This window comes from Bubalus bubalis, chromosome 1 (genome assembly GCF_019923935.1).
Source record: "Bubalus bubalis isolate 160015118507 breed Murrah chromosome 1, NDDB_SH_1, whole genome shotgun sequence".
In the NCBI taxonomy this organism is placed as follows: domain Eukaryota; kingdom Metazoa; phylum Chordata; class Mammalia; order Artiodactyla; family Bovidae; genus Bubalus; species Bubalus bubalis.
The window spans coordinates 175,967,834-175,990,051 of record NC_059157.1 but is presented as its reverse complement, the minus strand read 5'-3'; the positions used below and the strand labels follow the sequence as shown (position 1 = coordinate 175,990,051).

At 43.8% G+C, this 22,218-nt stretch overlaps 1 protein-coding gene across 8 annotated transcripts in view; it reads right to left on the bottom strand.

Moving 5' to 3' along the window:
• Window positions 1–1,733: 1,733 nt before the first annotated feature.
• The window catches only part of DZIP1L (DAZ interacting zinc finger protein 1 like), a 74,897-nt gene continuing 54,412 nt past the window's right edge, over window positions 1,734–22,218 (bottom strand). For 6 of the 8 annotated variants that reach the window (XM_044946779.2, XM_044946784.2, XM_044946777.2 and 3 more), the window contains 3 exons: window positions 21,418–21,557; window positions 19,719–19,876; window positions 18,948–19,606 (listed from right to left, as the gene is read on the bottom strand). In XM_044946779.2, the coding sequence (XP_044802714.2) occupies window positions 19,600–19,606; window positions 19,719–19,876; window positions 21,418–21,557 (305 nt within the window). In that variant the 3' untranslated portion in view covers window positions 18,948–19,599. Of the gene's footprint in view, window positions 2,875–18,947; window positions 19,877–21,417; window positions 21,558–22,218 lie in introns of those variants that run through there. The other 2 variants (XM_044946788.2, XM_044946794.2) reach the window with 2 other exon arrangements.

Here is a 22,218-nt window from a genome sequence, read left to right as displayed (position 1 = left end):
ACTCTTGAATGTTCTCATACATAGAAAAGTGCTAAATTCCTTAATTTGGGATATCTGGTTTTCTCTAATTAACAGTAATTTTTTTATGTTCCCAACTACCTGCCTTTTGTTGTAAAAACTCCTAAATATCCTAGCTTCTCCCCTCACCTCCTCAGAGAAGTTTCTCAGCGCTATCTGAAACACTGTCTCCCAGGCTGTAGTCCTCATTTTGCCCCAAAGAAAGCTTAACTTGCAGCTCTCACATTGTGCAATTTTTTTTCAACAATTATATCTCAAAAAACAATTTTTTTAAACATGTTTTTAAAAATAAAGAAACTCAGCATAGGGAAACTTGTCCTTGAGAGAGCTAGAGAGCCCAGACTCAGTTACAGCTCTAGGTAGGGACTCATTGCACATTGCATTCCGTTCCACAACATATCTATACTTATAATGTTTTAAGGGTTAAAGCTAGTTTAAATGTTCAACCTTTATCCCCTCAGATATTTGAATAAAATTGATAGCCCAGGAAGATGTGCCTTGGTTTCCTGGCTGTTTGGAGAACCTTGTGGCAGCACCACTTGCCCATGGGCTTAAGAACCGTGAGAAGACAGCCAGGCTTACCAGGATGTGATCCTAGGTGTTAGCATCCCAGGATCTCAGGATGCTATCCCAGTGCTTACCAAAAAAATGTTGTCTGCTGTTCCAGTAAACAACAAATACTGCCCACCATCAAGCCATCAGCCACTGCAGCGACCTCCAATGGTGCTCTATGAAAGGAATTCTGGACGAAGAAAGATGGGGTCCTGATCCTAGATAGTTAGGATGCAAATCTAAGGAATAATTTCTATGAGTCCAAATTCTTGCCTTTTCACATATACAGAAAAGCACTATTATTAACTTGAGATTTCTTTTGTGGTTAGCAGTAATCTTTCAATATTCAACTAAGTTTGATTTTGCTTTTCAGCAAAAGTTTCTATATATCCAGGCTCCTCTCTTACCTCTTTGAAACAATTCATCAGAGCTATCTGAGAGGCTGCCTTCCCAGGCTTTGCTACTGCTGCTAAGTTGCTTCAGTTGTGTCCGACTCTGTGCAACCCCATAGATGGCAGCCCACCAGGCTTCCCCGTCCCTGGGATTCTCCAGGCAAGAACACTGGAGTGGGTTGCCATTTCCTTCTCCAGTGCATGAAAGTGAAAAGTGAAAGTGAAGTCCCTCAGTCCTGTCCGACTCTAGCGACCCCATGGACTGCAGCCTACCAGGCTCCTCCGTCCACGGGATTTTCCAGGCAAGAGTACTGGAGTGGGGTGCCATCGCCTTCTCCCAGGCTTTAGTCCTCAGTAAGGTCCCTGAATTAAAACATAACCTGCAACTTTTAGGTTTGCATTTTTTTTGGTTGACAGTCCTAATGTGTGATTCTGTTCCCAGTGAATGCAAGTTTCTTTCTCTGTTGCAAAAGGATTCAGAGACAAAGCAGAGAGATAAAGAAAGTAAAGCGAGAGTCTATTTAAGCAAGGATACACTCTCAGAGGGAGAGCAGGCAGATAGATGAGGAGCTGACCCCCTGGGTTTCTTTGGCAAGCTGGTCATGAGGGGCATGCAAATGAAGGGACGGAATCTTCACTGGGGAAGGAGGAGTTTGGATGTCTTATTTCTTGATTTTCATCCTAGCACCATTTTTCAAAGGGTGGAGGGATTTCTGTCTTTATTTAACTTAGATCAGAAGTGTCATTGCATTGGTGCATGATGGGTACTTCTTAGCTGTAAGGTTAATTTTATTGTAATAAGAGCATAATAAGCAACAGGTGACATTCAGAAGCTGGAGAATTCCAGGTGAAGCAAGAAAGAAAAGTTCCTCCATCCAGGAATGGAGCCCTGTGAGGCGAAGTTTAGGGCTGACTTCTGCAGATGAAAGGACCATCCTTTCCTCATTGTAGGTTCAACCTGTACATCAAGAACAAAATAAATTCTTATTTTCACAACAGTGTTCACTCTAATAGATCAAATGATAAAAAGAAGTGATGATTCCAAAGAGAAGACTTAGAGGACCTGGGTCCATCCTCACCCACAAAACTGGAACTCAGCCTGACTTCCTTCCTGTGCCCGTATGAAGAGGCCGAGGGCTGACTCTACAGTCACAAGTGTGGAGGTGGTCACTGTCATGAGGAGACCAGCAGGAGCAGTACAGGGCTTAGCCCTGGGCAGGCAAGGGGCCCTGTGTCTTCAGGTGCCTTCGTTGACAGTTTCTAAGTCCCCTTCGGGGCCTGGGATCTGCTGGGGCCAGCAGCTCCATCTGACCAGGCGCCTCAGGTCCAGGCCCAGGACTCAGAGAACTCCATCCATCTCTCCCCTCCTCAGTACTGACTCTCTACCCTGGATGTGAGGATGCCCAGAGGGCTCTGGAGTGTGTGTCTATATGTCCCCGGGCCAGCAGTTGGACTAGCAGCTCACTCTTCCTACTTAATACAGTATTTCTCTGTGATGACATGCAAGATCAGGCCCTTAAAATGGTGCTAACATACTGATCTGGGGGTGACACATTTTCCACAAAACAAGTTCAGGGCCACCCCCTCTCCCTCCCCCATGTTCTCTGCCCAGTCCCACCTCAGATCTACAACATCAGGCAGTCTGCCCAGTCCCACCTCAGATCTACAACATCAGGCAGTCTGCCCAGTCCCACCTCGGATCTACAACATCAGGCAGCAGCAGGTGTGACTTACCCTATGTGTCCCTGCTGCTGGAGCCCAGGGAGGTCTCCCAAGCCCTCACAGGCTCTACGCCACACATCCAGCGGTCCTCTGGGGGTGGGCTCACCCACAGCCTCTAAAACGTCTTCAGATCACCACTCTGCAACATCAGCAGGTGCTTTAATTGACGTCTCTTGCTCAGTCTTCAGCTCTAGAAGACAGATGGACATGCCTCTCACAATGCTCATACCTTTCACTTCTCACTCGCCCCTTAGGTCCCTCACCCATCCTCCCTGCAGACAACATTGTCTATCAACATTGAAAGAGACCACATCCCAGGAAGGAAGTGATTCAAGCCTAAAAATTTCAAGAAAGGATGTGGTCTACCTTTAGGTTAAAAAAATTCCAAATGGTAAAGGCAACAAGCCCAGAAAGCTATCGCTCTCATTTTCCTATTTGCTCTGGGTAAGATTTTTGTGCTCCTCCACCACGAAGCATGGCAATATTTGAGAGAGTCATTGAAAGCCAGGATTCAGAGATAGCCTGATGCAGATGTTGACTGTGAGGGCTACTCCATTTCTTCTAAAGGATTCTTGCCCACCATAGTAGATATAATGGTCATCTGAATTAAATTCGCCCATCACCCATTCCAGTCCATTTTAGTTCACAGATTTCTAAAATGTTGATGTTCACTCTTGCCATCTCCTGATTGACCACTTCCAATTTACCTTGATTCATGGACCTAACATTCTAGGTTCCTATGCAATATTGCTCTTTACAGCATTGGACCTTGCTTCCATCACCAGTCACAACCACAACAGGGCATTGTTTTTGCTTTGGCTCCGTCTCTTCATTCTTTCTGGAGTTATTTCTCTACTCTTCCCCAGTACCATATTGGGCACCTACCGACCTGGAAAGTTCATCTTTCAGTGCCCTATCTTTTTGCCTTTTCATACTGTTTATGGGGTTCTCAAGGCAAGAATACTGAAGTAGTTTGCCATTCTTGCCATTCCCTTCTCCAGTAGACCACGTTTTCTCAGAAATCTCCACCATGATCCATCCATCTTGAGTGGCCATACATGGCATGGCTCACAGTTTCATTGAGTTAGACAAGGCTGTGGTCCATGTCATCAGTTTTATTAGTTTTCTGTGATTGTTGTTTTCTTTCTGTCCACCCTCTAATAAGGATAAGAGGCTTATGGAAGCTTCCTGATGGGAGAGACTGACTGTGGGGGAGACTGGGTCTTGTTCTGATAGGCAGGGCCATACTCAGTAAATCTTTAATCCAATTTTCTGTTGATGGGTGGGGCTGTGTTCCCTCCCTGGTTATTTGACCTGAGACCAAACTATGGTGGAGGTAATGAAGATAATTATAGTCAAGGCTGTATATTGTCACCCTGCTTATTTCACTTATATGCAGAGTACATCATGCAAAATGGTGGGCTGGGTGAAGAACAAGCTGGAATCAAGATTGCCAGGAGAAATATCAATAACCTCAGATGCACAGATGACACCACCCTTATGGCAGAAAGTGAAGAGGAACTGAAGAGCCTCTTGACAAAAGTGAAAGAAAAGAGTAAAAAAGCTTAAAACTCAACATTCAGAAAACTAAGATCCTGGCATCCAGCCCTATCACCTCATGGCAAATAGATGGGGAGGCAATGGAAACAGTGACAGACTTTTTATTTTGGGGGGCTCCAAAATTACTGTAGAAAAGGAAGAGGAACCAGAAATCATGTGTGGATATGAGAATTGAACTATAAAGAAAGTTGAGTGCCGAAAAATTGAGGCTTTTGTACTGAGGTGTTGGAGAAGATTCTTGAGAGTCTGTTGGACTGCAAGGAGATCCAACCAGTCCATCCTAAAGGAGATCAGTCCTGAGTGTTCACTGGAAGGACTGATGTTGAAGCTGAAACTCCAATACTTTGGCCACCTGATGTGAAGACCTGACTCATTTGAAAAGACCCTGATGCTGGGAAAAATTGAAGGCAGGCAGAGAAGGGGACAACAGAGGATGAGATGGTTGGATGGCATCATTGACTCAATGGACATGAGTTTGGGTAAACTCTGGGAGTTGGTGATGGACAGGGAAGCCTGGTGTGCTGCAGTCCATGGTGTCACAAAGAGTCGGATACAACTGAGCGACTGAACTCACCTGAACTGAAACTCACTGCAGATGGTGACTGCAGCCATAAAATTAAAAGATGCTTGCTCCTTGGAAGAAAAGCTATGACCAACCTAGACAGCATATTAAAAAGCAGAGACATTACTTTGCTGACAAAGGTCTGTCTAATCAAAGCTATGGTTTTTCCAGTAGTCATGTATGGATGTGAGAGTTGGGCCATAAAGAAAGCTGAGCACTGAAGAATTGATGCTTTTGAACTGTGGTGTTGGAGAAGACTCTTGAGAGTTCCTTGGACTGCAAGGAAATCAAACCATTCCATCCTAAAGGAAATCAGTCCTGAATATTCACTGGAAGGACTAATGCTGAAGCTAAAACTCCAATACTTTGGCCACCTGCTAGACCCTGATGCTGGGAAAGATTGAAGGCAGGAGGAGAAGGAGATGACAGAGAATGAGATGGTTGGATGGCATCACCAACTCAATGGACACAAGTTTGAGCAAGCTCTGGGAGTTGGTGATGGACAGGGAAACCTGGCATGCTGCAGTGCCTGGGGTCGCAAAGAGTCGGACATGACTGAGCAACTGAACTGATGCATATGTAGCGTTGTAAGCAGTGATGTCATGTTACAAGCATTTAATTGCAGATATCAGGGAATTTCAGGGACTAGAAGATGTATGTTGCTTCAATACAAAAAGCCACAGTAATGGGAACAGTAGCCAAGAATGGTGCATTTGACAATAAAGAACATGAAGAATGGTTCCTGGACCTGAACAGGATGGGAGGATGCCAGGCCACCACAGTCTTCACATGCACCAACTGGACAATGAACACATCGATAAGTACCTCTTCATCCATTTTTCTGTGTTCCAACAACAAATCACTATGACACACAAGCCCCTGACCATGGATTTTAAATTCTTTAAAATTAATTAATTTAAATTTTAAATTATTGCAATTCTTTGTCTTAAATAGTTTCATAGACAGCTTTACAAAAAAAAATATTTGCTCAGAGTCCTGCACATGCTAAAGGTTCCCTGCCAGGAATACATCTTTCTAAGATAGAGGAGGAAAGAGCTGGGCAGAAACATGCTCGGGAAAGTGCATTCAAATGTGAGAACAGGAAAACCTAGCTATGAGTGGAGACTTTTGTCCCCTTTAAGTAATCTTTATTAGCCCACTAAGAGCTTCCCCAAATATAATAAAAATAAATTTTATAAAAGAAAAATAAACATACTAAGTTTAAAAACTTGAGGCTAATATCAAGAGGAAGCATAGCAAGAATAGTAGTTGCTAAAGCATATTGCCCCACGTTTAAACTCTTCCTCTACTATGTATAGCCATGTGACCTTGAACCTACCTGGGCCTCAGTGCTCCATTCTGTAACATGGGGGAATAATAGTACTTCTCATCAAGGCACTTATTGCACAATAAATTATCCACCACTGTCAGCTGCTATTATTTGTTTGTGGAAGGAACTAGCTAACCATATGCAGAAAAAAAAAAAAATCCTAGATCAGCTTCTATAAAGTCCAATTTATATCTTTATATTTAGAATACTTCAAATTTTAAAGATATAAAGATATAAATCCTCCCACTTAAAATCATACTGTGTCTTAGTAAAGACAGACAAAAACAAATGAATCCAGGGGCTTCCCTGGCAGTCCAGTGGTTAAGACTTCACCTTCGAATGCAGGGGGTGCATGTTCGATCCCTGGTCGAGGAGCTAAGATCTCACATGACTCATGGCCAAAAAAACAAAATACAAATAGAAACAATATTGTAATAAATTCAATAAAGACTTTCCAAAATGAATCCAAATTTATAAACACCATAATTAAATTATAGAATTGCAGCAGTAAAGAGAAGATCATAAACTTAAATGAAGAAAAAAGACAGATTGACTACAAAGCAATAGCATTTAGAGTGATAATAGATTTTCTAGAACACAGTAGAATCATATCTTTAACGTAATGATGGAAAACAATCATCATGGTGCAGAAGATTATTGAGAGTGACTGCAAGGAGACCAAACCAGTCAATCCTAAAGGAAATCAACTCTGAATATTCGTTGGAAAGACTGATGTTGAAGCTGAAGCTCCAATACTTTGACCATCTGATGTGAAGAGCCAACTCATTAGAAAAGACCCTGATGCTGGGGAAGATTGAGGGCAGGAGGAGAAGCAGACAACAGAGGATGAGATGGTTGGATGGCATCATCGACTCAGTGGACATGAGTCTGAGCAAACTCTGGGAGATAATGGAGGACAGGGAAGCCTAGTGTGCCGCAGTCCATGGGGTGGTAAAGAGTCAGACATGACTGAGCGACTGAACAACAACAAATTCTACACCTAAGTATTCCATAATTTAAGAATGAGAGGGAAATCTTTTTATTTGCTATTTTCACTGACTCTAATGCTTTGGTCACCTAATCAGATCATCACCCCTAAACCCCTTCTACAGGGAAACTGGCAACCACCTATATAACTAAAGAATATATTGGGAATGCCTGAATCCACATCTAGAATGAGAAATATAGACACAATCAGGGAGCATTAAACCCAAGTGTATTTGCCACCTCACCTGCAGCAGCTGATGAGTAGGAATCATGTGATCATTCATACACAGCCACACACCAGACATGGATGCTCCAAACCCTGTGCCCTTGACTAATAGGAATTCTCATGCTTTGCTGCAGTATCCTCCCTAAATGTTTCATATCTCTCAGAATTTACATGTGAAATCCAAATGTACCAAAATCTACCCATCTGTGGGTACCAGGTGAGGTCTTATTCCTTCCTGGAGGGCCCGGAGTGCCCTGCATCAACACAGAAATTCTGCCTGACCCACTGTTGGCTCTCACCTTCCCAGAGCTGAAGCTCCAATAATTTGACCATCTGATTCAAAGAGCCAACTCATTAGAAAAGACCCTGATCCTGGCAAAGATTTAAGGCAGGAGGAGAAGGGGACAACACAGGATGAGATAGTTGGATGGCATCATTGACTCAATGGACTTGAGTTTGAGCAAAATCCTGACCTGCCTTCTGAGAAATCTGTATGCAGGTCAAGAAGCAACAATTAGAACTGGACATGGAACAACAGACTGGTTCCAAATCGGGAAAGGAGTAAGTCAAGGCTGTATATTGTCACCCTGTTTATTTAACTTATATGCAGAGTACATCATGCGAAATGCTGGGCTGGGCGAAGCACAAGCTGAAATCAAGATTGTTGGGAGAAATATCAATAACCTCAGATACACAGATGACACCACCCTTATGGTGAAAGTGAAGAACATAAGAGCCTCTTGATGAAAGTGAAAGAGGAGAGTGGAAAAGCTGGCTTAAAACTCAACATTCAGAAAACTAAGATTATGGCATCTGGTCCCATCACTTCATGGCAAATAGATGGGAAAATAATGGAAACAGTGACAGACTTTATTTTGGGGGGCTCCAAAATCACTGCAGATGCTGACTGCAGCCATGAAGAACATGAAGAATGGTTCCTGGACCTGAATTAGGAACGCTTGCTCCTTGGAAGAAAAGCTATGAACAACCTAGACAGCATATTAAAAAACAGAGACATTACTTTGCTGACAAAGGTCCGTCTAGTCAAAGGTATGGTTTTTCCAGTAGTCATGTATGGATGTAAGAGTTGGACTATAAAGAAGGCTAAGCACTGAAGAATTGATGCTTTTGTACTGTGGTGTTGGAGAAGACTCTTGAGAGTCCCTTGGACTGCAAGGAGATACAGCCTGTCCATCCTAAAGGAAATCAGTACTGAATATTCATTGGAAGGACCGATGCTGAAGCTGAAGCTCCAATACTTTGGCCACGTGATGTGAAGAACTGACCCATTGGAAAATACCCTGATGCTCGGAAAGACTGAAGGCGGGAGGAGAAGGGGACGACAGAGGATAAGATGGTTGGATGGCATCACTGACTCGATGGACGTGAGTTTAAGTAAGCTCCAGGAGTTGGTGATGGACGTGCTGTGGTGCAGGAGGTTGCAGTCAGACACGACTGAGCGACTAAACTGAACTGAATGGGAGAGTTTGCTCAACTCTGCTGCCCCCTGCTGGTCTCACTGGACATATTCATCCCTTCCCCTGGAGTACAGACTGCCATTTACTAGCTTCTTCCAGGCTACCCTTAAACCACTATCTACTTCTTACAGACACCACCTGCCTCTGGTCTCAGCTACTCCCTTCTCTCTTCCCAGAATGGGATGCTCTCCTTTCTGAGACCTAGTTCTCTCTCCGTGATGTGTGGGCCCCTAGTGACACAGTTATGAACCCCAGAGTTCCCACAGGGCTTTTTTAAAAAGTCATTTTGTTTCTGTTATACATTAACCACAAAAGAACTAATTCCAAAGCAAAAAAAAAAAAAAAAAAGACAATTATGTGAAAAAGGGCTCAGAACCATGAAATAGATGTTGATTATAAATATAAGCCTTAGGCATTACGAAATGAGGCAGCTCTAAATTTTCAAAGAACAAAGAGAAAGCAAGAGGATCTTTTAAATATCAAAAGGACTTTCAGGTTATAATTAGTAAATTGACTAGCCTTTTTAAAGGTAAAAGTGAATTTCCAAAGCCTAAGGCATTCATGGGATTATAGAATACTGTAAGTCTAGAAGATCGTCACTGCCAAGCTTCTCACTTTACAGGTGAGAAAACAAATGTTACATGACTTTCCCAAGGTCACAAAACAGGTCTGTGGCTTTCAGGATTTGAATCAGGGCTGCCTAGTTCCCTGCTTCAGGCTCTTTCCACTCAGTCTACGGTAGAAGCTATGTTTACAAATGAGTGACTGTTCCCAGAATTATTGTAGAGTGGTGATGGTTGTGGAGGTGATGGTGGTGGTGGTGAGGAGGCAGAGGCAGAGGAGGTGGTGATGATGATGGAGATGGTGGTGGTGGTAAAAAAGATGGTGGTGATGGTGGAAGAGATGTGGTGATGGTGAATATGGTGGTGATGGTGGAGGAGGTGTGGTGATGGAGGTATGCGTACGCGCTGGAAAAACTGAAAAGTAGGGGACATTCATCGGCAGCTCAAAGGCATGTCAGCCCAGACTGAGATTCAGTTATGACTGGGTTTATCTAGCAGATTGATGGAATGAGGCCTGGATGTGGCAGGTATGGGCAAATCAATTAGATGTATCTATAAACAAACTGAGAGAAACGGGAAAGAACTGAGGAAGCAGTGAGGTCGTAAGGACCTTTCTGTGCAGGGTTGTCCCCTGGTGTTGGATACTTCCAGGCTGGGGAAACCTCCTGAGAGTGAGTCTCCTTGAGAACACAGGTTGTGAAAACCCATCCGTATCTATTGATTGCCTTTTCCATGCAAGGCTCTCTGCTGGGCTTTGGCAACACAAGGGTAAGCAGGAAAGCACAAGTCCCTGCTCTACACTAATCTTCAAAGCTTTTTGATTTTTGCTTTTTTATTGATGAGGCAGTTGCCCAGTTGAATAAGACAATCTGCAAAGTCCTGCCCACCTGATCTGAGTGGTGGTGAAGGATGGAAGAGCCCTGGTTATCTCTTGCAGAGGGGTCCACATACCCTTGAGAAGTCCTCGTGAGCCATCCAATCTGTGGCCCACAGTGCCACTGAACGGTAGGCACCCGCGGGCTGATTTTGCAGAAAATAAAACAAGCAGTAGCAGCTGCTAAGCCTACATACCACTTCTGATCAGGAACTCAAAGCACTTTCTCTATATGACTATCGTGCTGAACTATGGCAAAGAAAAGACACTTGAATCTTGGGGCTCAATGGACCCTTTATGATTTAGCTATCGGTCCCAAGTTCTCCTGGATAGCCTCTATAAGATCTCTGATTACGATCAAAATCATGGAATCAGGACTTCCCTGGTTTTCCACTGGTTAAGACTCTGCACATCCACTGCATGGGGCATGGGTTCAATCCCTGGTTGGGGAACTAAGACTCCACAGGTCACACGGCAGGGCCAAATTACAAAAAAATATTAATTTAAAAGATAAATAAATAGAGCTTTCCCTCAGGTTAGATTGTGGCTAATGTTAAAAAAAAAGAATCGTAGACTTAATGAGCAGAGGGCAGGTCTCCACTCCTTTAGACCATCCATTTGATCCATGCCACCCATGGGCTCTGTTAAGTATGCAGCACATCTTCATTCCTACAAAGGCGTGACACTGACCAGTTACTGCAGTGGCAGCAACAGTTCAGTTTATTACCTCATCCCGGTCCAGGTCCTCCCATTGACTCCCCTCTGACCTTTATTCTGGGTCCTCTCTATCCTTTGGGAATATGTTTCTTTCCTTGCCTAGGTTGGTTCTTCTCTCTCATTAGGTATGTCGTCATGATATTCATATGAAGACACCCCTGGCACAATAACTGACTTGGAATCGGCCCCGTCAGCTTATCAGATGGCGAGTGTCTAATCTCTGCAAACAGATGGTACAAGGATCAGCGACACATCCCCCTCCCTAAAGAACTTAGCAAATGTTAGTGTCTGGCAGCTCTATCTTCTATTATTCTAATGCTGAACCTGCACCATTATGTCCAGCAGGGAGTCGGGTGTGTAAATGTCTGTAACAGCCACAGGCACGAGAACAGACAGAGTAGGCCGTATGGATCAGAATGATTCTTTCCACATCCTTTCCTCCCACAGAGGATTTGAAGGATCTCAGTATCTCCCCTCACAAGCTGGCAGGAGACACACATCAGGTAGAGTGAAAAGCGCAGGATCACACCTAAAGTTTTGTTGACTTTAGAGTCTGCTTTACTTCAATTCCCTATAAACTGAGAATTGATAACAGCGTATAAATCAACTTACATCATTTCACTTTAGATTTTCCAAAACTGAAAATGGTCTTACTGTGTATCTCAGGTTCCCATCACTATTAGATCCCAGCTATGATATCAAAGCATCTTCTATTTCCTAAATTGTAGGTTCAGATTTTTAGATGATAAAAAAAAATCTTCTTCAGGACGAAGCCATCAACCTATTACAAACTTCCAGTCATTGTTATCCCTACATGCATGTTAGTCACTCAGTCGTGTCCAACTCTTAGTGACCCCATGGACTGTAGCCCACCAGGCTCCTCTGTCCATGGGATTTCCCAGGCAAGAGTACTGGAGTGGGTAGCCATTCCCTTCTCCAGGATATCTTCCTGACCCAGGGATCGAACCCAGGTCTCCCACATTGCAGACAGATTCTTCACCATCTGAGTAACCAGGGAAGCCCCCTATATGCATAAGTTAAGCTTATTATTGAAGTTACATCAGACGATACAACTTATTACACTTTTGTTTTCATGTTGAGTCATGCAATCATGGAAAGGATGGTCCACAGATACAAACTGTGCTTCCCGAATGCCAGGCTGGGGACCAGAGCTGGTCCATAACCAAGTCTTTGTTTGTTCACCACATCTCAAAGTGAATGAGTGAAATGAGGGATGCATGTCGTTGTAAGGGGCCTATTCTTGGGAAGTTCCATTTTCTATTCCAAGATTCACCCCATCTCATTCTTCTGGTATTAAAAATCTTCTATAAAATAATGGTGCTAGTGTGTTAACTGTTGCATACTTTCTGTTATCGGCAAAATAAAAGCTGTTAACCTTGAATCACATTTTGTTGATTGAGCCTGCAGTACACTGGCGCCCCACACTAACATGGACTATGCTCCCCTCTACAAAGAATCAGCCTGACGGAAATCTAGAAAGAACTGTGAGATCCAGGAAGAATCGTGAGAAACAGAACACTCTACTTAGAAGTATTCAAAAGATACCCAATTAAGGTTCACGATAGCGCTTTGCTATCAAATGAGTTGTAATTAGGATTTCAAATGAGTTGTAATTAGGATTCATGAAGCTGCATGTTGAGCCATCCATGTTTATTTGTTCACTTATAAGAATCTGATATAATTTCAACTTTGAAAATTAGCCAGTAGTAAAATTCCGAGAGGTAAAAATAATTTTGTGTCCTGCAAGATGATGAATTTTAATGATTAAGAACAGTACAATTCCAGTGCCAAAACTGTCAATTAATGGAATAATAAAAAGTCCAAAAACAGACTTAAGCACATACAATAATTTACATTTGATAAAGGGGATATTTTTTAAAATGAAGAAAGAATAAATTGTCAAATAATGTTGGTGAGACCCCTGGCTAATTTTTTGGAAAAAAATAGGTAACATCCCTAACTCACAGCTTATAGCCATCAATCCTCCACACACAAAGTCCAGATATATTAACAGTCAAATTTTAAATTTTGTAAAAGAAGTAAAAGAAAAATATATTTGAAACTGTATGAACACTGGAATGAAAAAAGCCTTTCTAATTCTGACACCAAAGACATACATCAGTTGGATATAAAGGAAAACATCAGTTAGATATATAAGAATTTTAAATATCTCTCTATGAGAAGGAACCTATAAACAAAAAGACAAAAAGTAGCAATATGACAATGGATTAATATTTTCAATATGTATAGACTTTTAATATAATAATTTTAATATTTTTATATATTAGCAATACATATATATAAGCTATATGAAGCAAATTAATTAAGATACAATCTCTAAAAATCAAAAGTATAATGAAGAAGCAAACCAAATTATATAGCCATTTAGTAGCATAACCACAGAGAGAAACTATTGGATGTGATTTTAAAACATAGTAATTTAACTGCACATCTCCAGTGGGATATACCTTAAGGACTCCAAAACTCCAAAATGTAACAGCAATAAATGTTAAACTGTTTCCAATTATCACACTGTGGACAATAAAGTTGGTGTTGCTATTCTGAGACTGAGATTGTGCTGTTGGGAGCCAAGACTCTTTAGAGTGGAAGAAAAAAGATACAAATAGATATTAAATCAATGAAATAAAGTAAAAATCCTGTAGTCATAAATTTGAATGGGAAATATCAGTATGAACTTATCTTTTCTTACTTGTTTATTTCCTGTCTCTGTCCACTGAAAGGGCTTAGAAGTAATGACAAGACCAATAGTAATCAGTACCCCTTGCACCCAGATTGTGTCTATAAATACCATTTTCCTCTAAAAGAAATCAGGATTCACCCAGAGAAATTACTAATTTCAAATCTGAGGCAGGAAATGTATGCTATGAGCCTGGATCATCTCTCATAACAGATAGCAAGGAAGCTATCAGATTACTAAGGTCATTCAAAAGGACCCAGGAACCAACTTGAAGAGGCACCCATTGGCCAAAGATGGGACAAATTCAGCAACAATAAGGATAACAACTACAATCAATTTCAACAAATCAAATATATTTCAATGTAGGAGTTCATATGGTACCATGGAGAATGCTAGGAAACCATCTTATTATTTTGAAAGAGGAAAGAATCAGTTTCTTAGGTGCCTTACCTATATAAACTATATCTTAAGGCAACTAGGCAGTTCTATTTGGGGAATTCCCCCTTATAGAAGTTTTCCAGCTAGTAAATGCCAAAGGAATTTTGGAAATCCCTAATCAATAGATTTAGGCAATGATCTTCAATATATCATCAATGTCATCACCAACACCATAAAAAGAGAGAACCAGGCATTATGTGCCTCCTAACAGAGGTGCATAGTGCTACGTAAGAAGTTCTTGTCAAAAAAAGAATCAAAAAATCATAAAAGTTGAAACTGATCACGTACTGGGTCCTTGTTAGTCCCTCAGTCATGCCCGACTCTTTGCGACCCCATGGACTGCAGCCTACCAGGCTCCTCTGTCCATGGAATTCTCCAGGCAAGAATACTGGAATGGTTTGCCATTTCCTTCTCCAGGGGATCTTCCCAACACAGGGATCAATCTAGGTCTCCTGAACTGCCTGCAGATTCTTTACCAACTGAGCTACTAGGGAGGCCTGATCATGTATTTAGATCTAACTATAAATTTACAGATAATTCAGGGGAAAGAGGAATGCATTAGACACCATCATAGCAATGTAGTAGCAAAATCCAGACCAGGGGAATTCTTCTAGGCAAATAACCGAATCTCTTTAGCAACAAAAACAAAATAATAATAAAGATTGTGAGGAAGAAAATGTGGGAGGGAGGGAAGGAAGGGGAAAGCCAAGAAGGAATCTATGGATTAAAAGAGTCTTAAATATACAGGGAAAGAGAGGACACATGAGCACAGTAGATATTAGACGATATTTAGAAGATATCATTTTTTTTTTAGTGGTGGTGGTATAGTGGTTATTTTGGAAAGAAAGTACATATGGAAGATACATATGAAGTATTTGTAGATATAATAACATGACTATTTGGGGGCGGTTGCTAAGAGGTTTGCAGGAAATAAGAGTCATCACATATTGATAATTATTAAAGCTGAGTGATGAGAAGAACATCAAGGCCATTATACATTCCCTGTATTTTTATATATGCTGGAAATTTTCCATAATAAACACATAAAGAAAAAAGCAACTAGGAAAATTGCATCAACTGACCAAAAAAGCACTAAGAATATAATCAGGCAATTAATGAAAGAAGAAATAGAAATAATCAATAGGAAAATGAAAAAAAAAAATCCTGCCTTAGGAGAAAAATAAAAAATGTAAATTTTTTCAAAGATGAGGTTTCATTTTTTACATATCACGTTGTCCAAGCATTTAAAGATGAATGATACCCCCTGGTGGCAAGGGAATGCTAAAAGGAGCATCTCAAACGTTAGACTCAAGTGGCTCAGGTTGTCTGGAGGGCGTTTATGTAACAAAAATTCCCTAAAATACATGCTGAGGAGCCAGGGCTCCAGGGCTTGCCAGCCCCATTGGATCCCAGTCATACCACTTACTGGAGACAGGATTCGAGGCAAGTTTCTTAACTGCTCTGTATCTCAGCCCCTGGTCCCCAAATGACTGTAAGAGCATCACCACCTCAAAGAGTTGCTGTGAAGTTCAGTGAATATTCATAAGAAGCTTGGACCAGTGCCTGGCACACAGTGCTGGCTTTCATTACCATGTTGGTTCAGCAACCTCACTTCTAAGTACTTATCCTAAGGAAATCTTAATTAAGCACACAAAGATGTATATACACATTTGTTTATCATTCCATGATTAATCAAAGGCTCAAAGTAGAAATGCCTGCTTAAATAAATTTTTGTAATCTTTTCCATGTGATACTATGTGGTCATTAAATATAATTAAGTTGATACATATGTACTGATGTAAGGACATTTATAATCTATTTTCAAGAAGGAAAATCAAGTTAGAGAAGAATAAATATAGTTGAACTGTAGGAAGGAGACATACGTATTTTTTTTAATCAGTGCTTGTATATCTAGTAGTTGACTCTGGAATTGGGGGTTATTCAAATTTATTTTTCTTTTGGATCATCTGTGTTTTCTAATTTTTCTACATCAATCTTACTATTTGGATAATTTTTTTTTGGATAATTTTAAAATAATTTAATACATTACATATTGTGATGGTTAATTTTATGTGTCGACTTGACTGGGCAAAGGAATGCTCAGATAGCTGGGAAAACTTTATTTCTGGGTATGTCTCTCAGGGTGCCTCTGAAAGAGATTAGCATTTGAATCAGTAGACAGAATAAAGAAAACCACTCTCACCAGCCTGGCTGGGCATCATTCAGTCCACCAAGGGCCCAAATTGAACGGAAAGGGAGGAAAAAGAAGGAAGCATGACTTAGCTCTCTTTTCTTGAGTGGGATGTCCATCTTCTCCTGGCCTTGGGCATTCCAGCTCCTGGTTCTCGGCCCTTCGCACTCCAGGACCAACACCAGGGGCTCTCCTGGTTCCCCACCCTGCATACAGCAGATCAAGGGACTTCCTGGCCTCCATACTATATAAGCCAATTCCTATAATAAATTTCTTCTGTGTAGTTAATCTACATCTGTATCTATACCTATATCCTATTGCTTCTGTTTCCCTGGAAAAGTGAAAGTTGCTCAGTCATCCATGGAATTCTCCAGGCCAGAATACTGAAGTGGGTAGCCTTTCCCTTCTCCAGGGGATCTTCCCAACCCAGGGATCGAACCTAGGTCTGCCGCATTGCAGGCAGATTCTTTACCAGCTGAGCCACAAGGGAAGCTCAAGAACCCTGATTAATACACATGTTCCAAAGTTCTTATAAATCTTGCCCCTAAATTTTTCAATGTATTTGAAAGTGGGAAGGGGTAAACAGCATTTGCTCAGTTGCTAAGTCATGTCCAACTCTTTGTGACCCTATGGACAGAAGTACACCAGGCTTCCCTATCCTTCACTATCTCCCTGAGGTTGCTCAAACTCATATCCATTGAGTGGGTAATGCCATCCAACCATCTCATCCTCTATAGCCCCCTTCTCATCCTGCCTTCAATTTTCCCAGCATCAGGGTCTTTTCCAACAAGTCGGCTCTTTGCATCAGGTGACCAAAGTATTGGAGCTTCTGTTTCAACATCAGTCCTTCCAATGAATATTCAGGGTTCATTTCCTTTAGGATTGGCTGGTTTTATCTCCTTGCAGTCCAAGGGACTCTCAGGAGTCTTCTCTAGCACCACGGTTCAAAATCAATTCTTCAGAGCTTAGCAAATGAAAAATACATTAGTCTCCAAAGTAGAAAAATAGATTTGAAAACACAGAATTTAATTATGAACATTCAGGAATAGAGTCATTCTTCATGGGTGATTATCACCAGTGTGTGTGAAAACACATGGGCTTTCACATCTATTTCACTTGGGTCACCATGAAAGCAGAGCCTGAGGCAAAGATTTGGGTACAAGTGAATTTATTTCAGAGGTACTCCCAAGAAGCAAATGTGAGTGAGAAAAGTGAAACCAGATGGAGAAAGGCCAATAAAGGATGCATTAACAAGTTGTAATGTTCAAGGCAACTGGGATTCACCTACCCTGGGGACTTTGAAAAACTGTGGAATAAACCTCCGAATTGTCAAACCAAAGCGCAGGAAGCTGGAGCAATTATTCACCAACTCCCACTCCACCTCGAGTGCAGGCTGCCCTGGTAGAGTCAGCTCTCTGCCACTTCCAGGCTGTACCTGCATGTAGCCCGTGCAGCCTCCCACATCAGAAATAACCCTGAGGACAAGCAGCAGAGATCCCAGCGTGCACAGTGATGTGGGGAGCTGGCATCCGTAGTGCACTCAGAGTTACAGGAAACCAAGAGGTGGCAAGGGACCCCACAAACATCTTTTTTTTTTTAACCTCCCTCGCCCAAAACCTGTGAATAGGAAAGCATGACTTTGTTGGCAGAATTCTGAGAAAGGGATGAACCTCACGAACACTCCCTACTCACTGCCCCTTCCTTCCCCTCCTCACTGAGTCACTGGGATAATCCATACATATTCTCAGCTGGTCAAAGGTATGAGATCCCCAAAGGGAATTTATGCCCTAGCAGCAGAGGTGGACTGACCCCAGGTCCCACATAAGGCCCTTCATAAACCATGCCCTGGCCTCACTGAACAGCTTGGTACCATGATACCCCCAAGCCTCCCCATCCCCAGACCCCTTTATCCTCGGCAATGCCTTTCCTCCTCACTTCCCCTAGTTCTTTCTGCTAGAACCTCAGGGCTTACCACCCAGAGGTCAAAAGAAGCCCGGATGGAGATCTGGGGAGAGACTCGAGGTAGTGGGGAAAGACAGATGAAGCCAGATTGGCCATGAGCTGAGTTGATAAGGGTTGAAGCTGGGCGTCAGGGATGGGCTCATGGGCTCATGAGCTCTGCTCATGGGCTCATCTCTCTGCTCCCTCTACTCCTGAGGCCTGGAGGTGAGCGGCTGGGCTTCTCTTTAGGGAAAACTATGGCTGCTCTACTAGTTCTCACTCTCCTGGGCACTGCAGCCCATGGCCAAGCAGGGTGGGGTGCCTGGCTCTGGCCATCCTGCCCAGTGGGGACTCCCTGGTGGGCTGGGCCTGCTCTGGAGCTCCCACTGACTTGGTGGGGCTGTCAGCTACACAGCGGTCTGGCCTCTCCTTGCCCATTCCTGCTGGCTGCTCTTCTCCTCTCTTGGGGCTCAGACCCGCACTGCATTTGAGCACTTGCCCTGATCCACTTCTTCTGCCTTCACCTTTCACAGGAGTGACTCCCCAACAAACCCATTGTACCGCCACCACCATCTTGGCAACTTCACCCCAAAGTCCTAAACTGACAGCTGGGGTACAGATGGCTCTGGCCCCCACCCAGTCTCTCCTGAAGCTCCAAAAACAAGGAAGAAATACCAGAGAGTGATAAACATGTTGTATTTGAGGGTTTATATATAATAAATTAATGCTCTTTACATTAAAAAAAAATACTATAGGTATGTATATGTATATAACCTAATTTTAGAAATATTATCAAAACTGAATTTGTGGTCCCTTGGGGATATGAGGCCCCAGCCAGGTGGCCCGCCTTCCCTCTCACCCATGAGCAGGTCCTGAGGACATCAGCTCCGGGCAGCACTCCACATTCACACCCAGCTGCACTGAGAGGCTCTGTCTGTGCTCGCATAACGTCCCAATCTCTGTTATGACCCCGTACTTTTTGTCTCCCCCCTCATCTCTGCCTATACCCTGGCTCAGCAGTAAGAGGCCAGACGACCTCAGTAAATGACTTTGGGTCAATTACTGAATGGTTGACTCAGGCATAAGTCCCCCAAAGGACCCCATAAAAGACCCAGCTCTACAGTGTTGCCAAGGTTTACAAAACGCTGCAGAGACCAAGTGTCTCCTTTCAGTCTGGAGCAAACATGGAGGTAGGAAGGATGCTCTTTCAAGGTCCTGTTACAACCCTTTCTCAGCCCTGGAACCCATGGGACACTGCCAGGGCTCTCACGGGGGATGGGAGAAATCACATCTGTCTTCTACTCTGCTTCTGTCCAAGGAGAAGACCTCTCAGCTCCTGGGGAAGACAAGAGGCCCAGCAGCCCCGTTGATGGGGGGTTCTGAGCCAGCCCCACCCAGCTGGGTGACAAGGCTGGTCCTCTGGCTGCCAGAATCAGAAGCGGGCTCACCAGCCAGGGACCCTGGGTTGACTGGGGCTCCAAGAGCTGGCATCAAACTTCTCCGGGAGCTTTGAGCGAGACAAGGGCTTCGGTTTCTCTCTCTGGTTTAGGTCCTGTGGGAGATCTTCCAAGGAAGAGATCTCCAAGTCACTCTCATCCTCAGAAAGCTGCAGGGAGAACAGGGGAGAAGAAAATGCATCTGACCAGGGAGGACGGATATGGGGAGAAAATGTAGATCTGGAAGAAAGCAGGAGGGGCGCTACTCCTCCCATCTTCTCATGTCCATGTCTTTGAGAACCTGCTTCAGAGACCTGGGGTCACAGCCATTGCAAAACACCCCTGAAATTCCACTGGCCACACTGAGGCCAGCCCCAAGGCCTGTAGAAGATCAGGTTTCTCTTGTCAAAATTTAAACTTTGTCCAGATTTTTGAACTGCCCATGGTGACGAAGTCCAGGGACTTAACTTCTCCAAACTCCTGAGCTGATGCACCAGCGCCTAATATACCCACCCCACCTGCCACAGACTGCTGGTCCAGGGCTGGGAAACACTCTAACCAAAGGTGTGTGAGGGGAACTCCAAGTGTAGGAATCCTTCAGCCTGGAAAAGGTCTGAGCTAGGGCCAACAGGGGAGCCAAGAGTGGGCCAAACTCCCAGGCTGTCCCAGAACCAGAATCACGGTCACCCCACCCCCACCTGCCTTGGAACGTAAGGACAACCAATCAGAAACCTCCAGGGCCCCAGGTGGCAAGCAGGCTCTGGACAGTGCCTCAACCTGCATTGGGCGGTTGGTGCTCTCTCACAACTGAGGATGAACTCTTTTTGAATATATTTTGAATCATTTAGACTCATTACTCACAAACACACATGAGCTACATAATAAACCGAACATATCACATAGCACAGGGTGGGTGTCGGGGTTGCCAGGGGAGGTGTATGCTGGGAAAAACCAAAAAGTGATTGCCCATTATTTCTGAACTTTAGAGCAATAACATAGGTCATCCTAGGATGCATCTTTCTGATTGAGAAGGGAGGGTAAAATTACAAGAGCCAGAAATGTTTCTGCCTAAGAAAAAACACAAGAGGAATACAGAAGTGGTTCCCTTATGGGGAGAGGGGAGGTGGCAAGGACATCCTAACAGGAATGGTCTGGGAGGCTGAGCATCTGAGCGATAAATCTGATGGCAGCTGGAGCTGGAGAGAGGCAAGGCCACTAAGACATTCTTAGTGATGAGGAAATGGCCTTGGATATTTGGAACAAAGGTGCCTAATATCCCCACTGTGTACTGTGGAGCAGTCTGCTCTGCACACAGTGCTGCGCTGGGGTCCTCGGGGAGTGAAGAAAGGGGAGAGCGTGGCTGTGGGATGAGCTGGAGCCCGAATAGAGCAGCTACTGCTGGAAGCCAGGCACAAAGCCAGGTCCAGGCCCCATCAGAGCCAGAAGTGGGGGTGTGCGTGGCTGGGAGAAACAACGCGCCGAGCAGTTGTTCGTGTAATGAACCACAAGGCTTTTCAATGTTAACAAGGGACACAAACAACAAGCACTGGAGGGTGGGCATTGTGCCACTCCTGCAGGGGCAGAGGAGACGAGGGGCATGAGGTCAACTGTAGTTGACACACGGGCCCTCCCTCAGGCCCCGCCCAGGGCCCCAAACTCAAGCTGGCTCGGTAAGAGACTGCAGGGGAGCCTCCTAGGTCCTACAGCCTACCTGGGGCTTTCCTCCTGGCACAGCAGCTCTCTGTGGCCCGGCACTAGGCACTGGGAACAGACTGACCCCTCCAGCAGGCTTCTTGGCTGGAGCCTCCAACTGCTTCTCAAGGTTTCTGACCATCGATTGCACCAGTGTTCCTGGAAGGCAACCAGAGTATGACTGCATCATCCCCATGGGTCACGTCCCAGCTCCAGTGTGGATAAAGGGAGCATGGAGAAGAGTCCGAAGGGAAAAAAGGAAAGACAAAAGCAGTAGAAGACAGGCAAAGAGAGAGAGGCTCAGGCCAGCATGGGCGGGGAAGAGAGGCTTGGAACATCCAGAAATGTACTGTGTCCTGAAGGGCACGGCTGGGCACAGCAGCTTAGCAAGCTGCCCTTTCCTCTTAGCAGAAGGAACCGCTGCTCAGTCGGTACATGAACTGCAAGATTAATGTGTAGTTTTTCCTCCAACATCTTCACAGAGAAATGAAGAAATATCATCAATATAAATTTGCTCAGGGCTGTGGGGCCAGATCCACTTTCTATGAACTCCTCACAGGAAGTGGGCTAAGCAGTGACTACATTTTCAGTGTGAGAAAGCAAAGTGGATGTTCAGACCTCAGGACTGGCCAGGAAGCAGGGAGCCAGCCATGGCCTTCCAGGATTCAAATGTCTGGGGGCCTGAGCAGAGGTCCAGAGTGATGATGACCCTTGGCTCACTGATTGATTAAAAACCAGTTAGTTAAGGGTCTATTATATTCATACTATGTTCCTTGCCCCTCATCACTCATCTTATCCAGATACCTCCCTTTACAACACA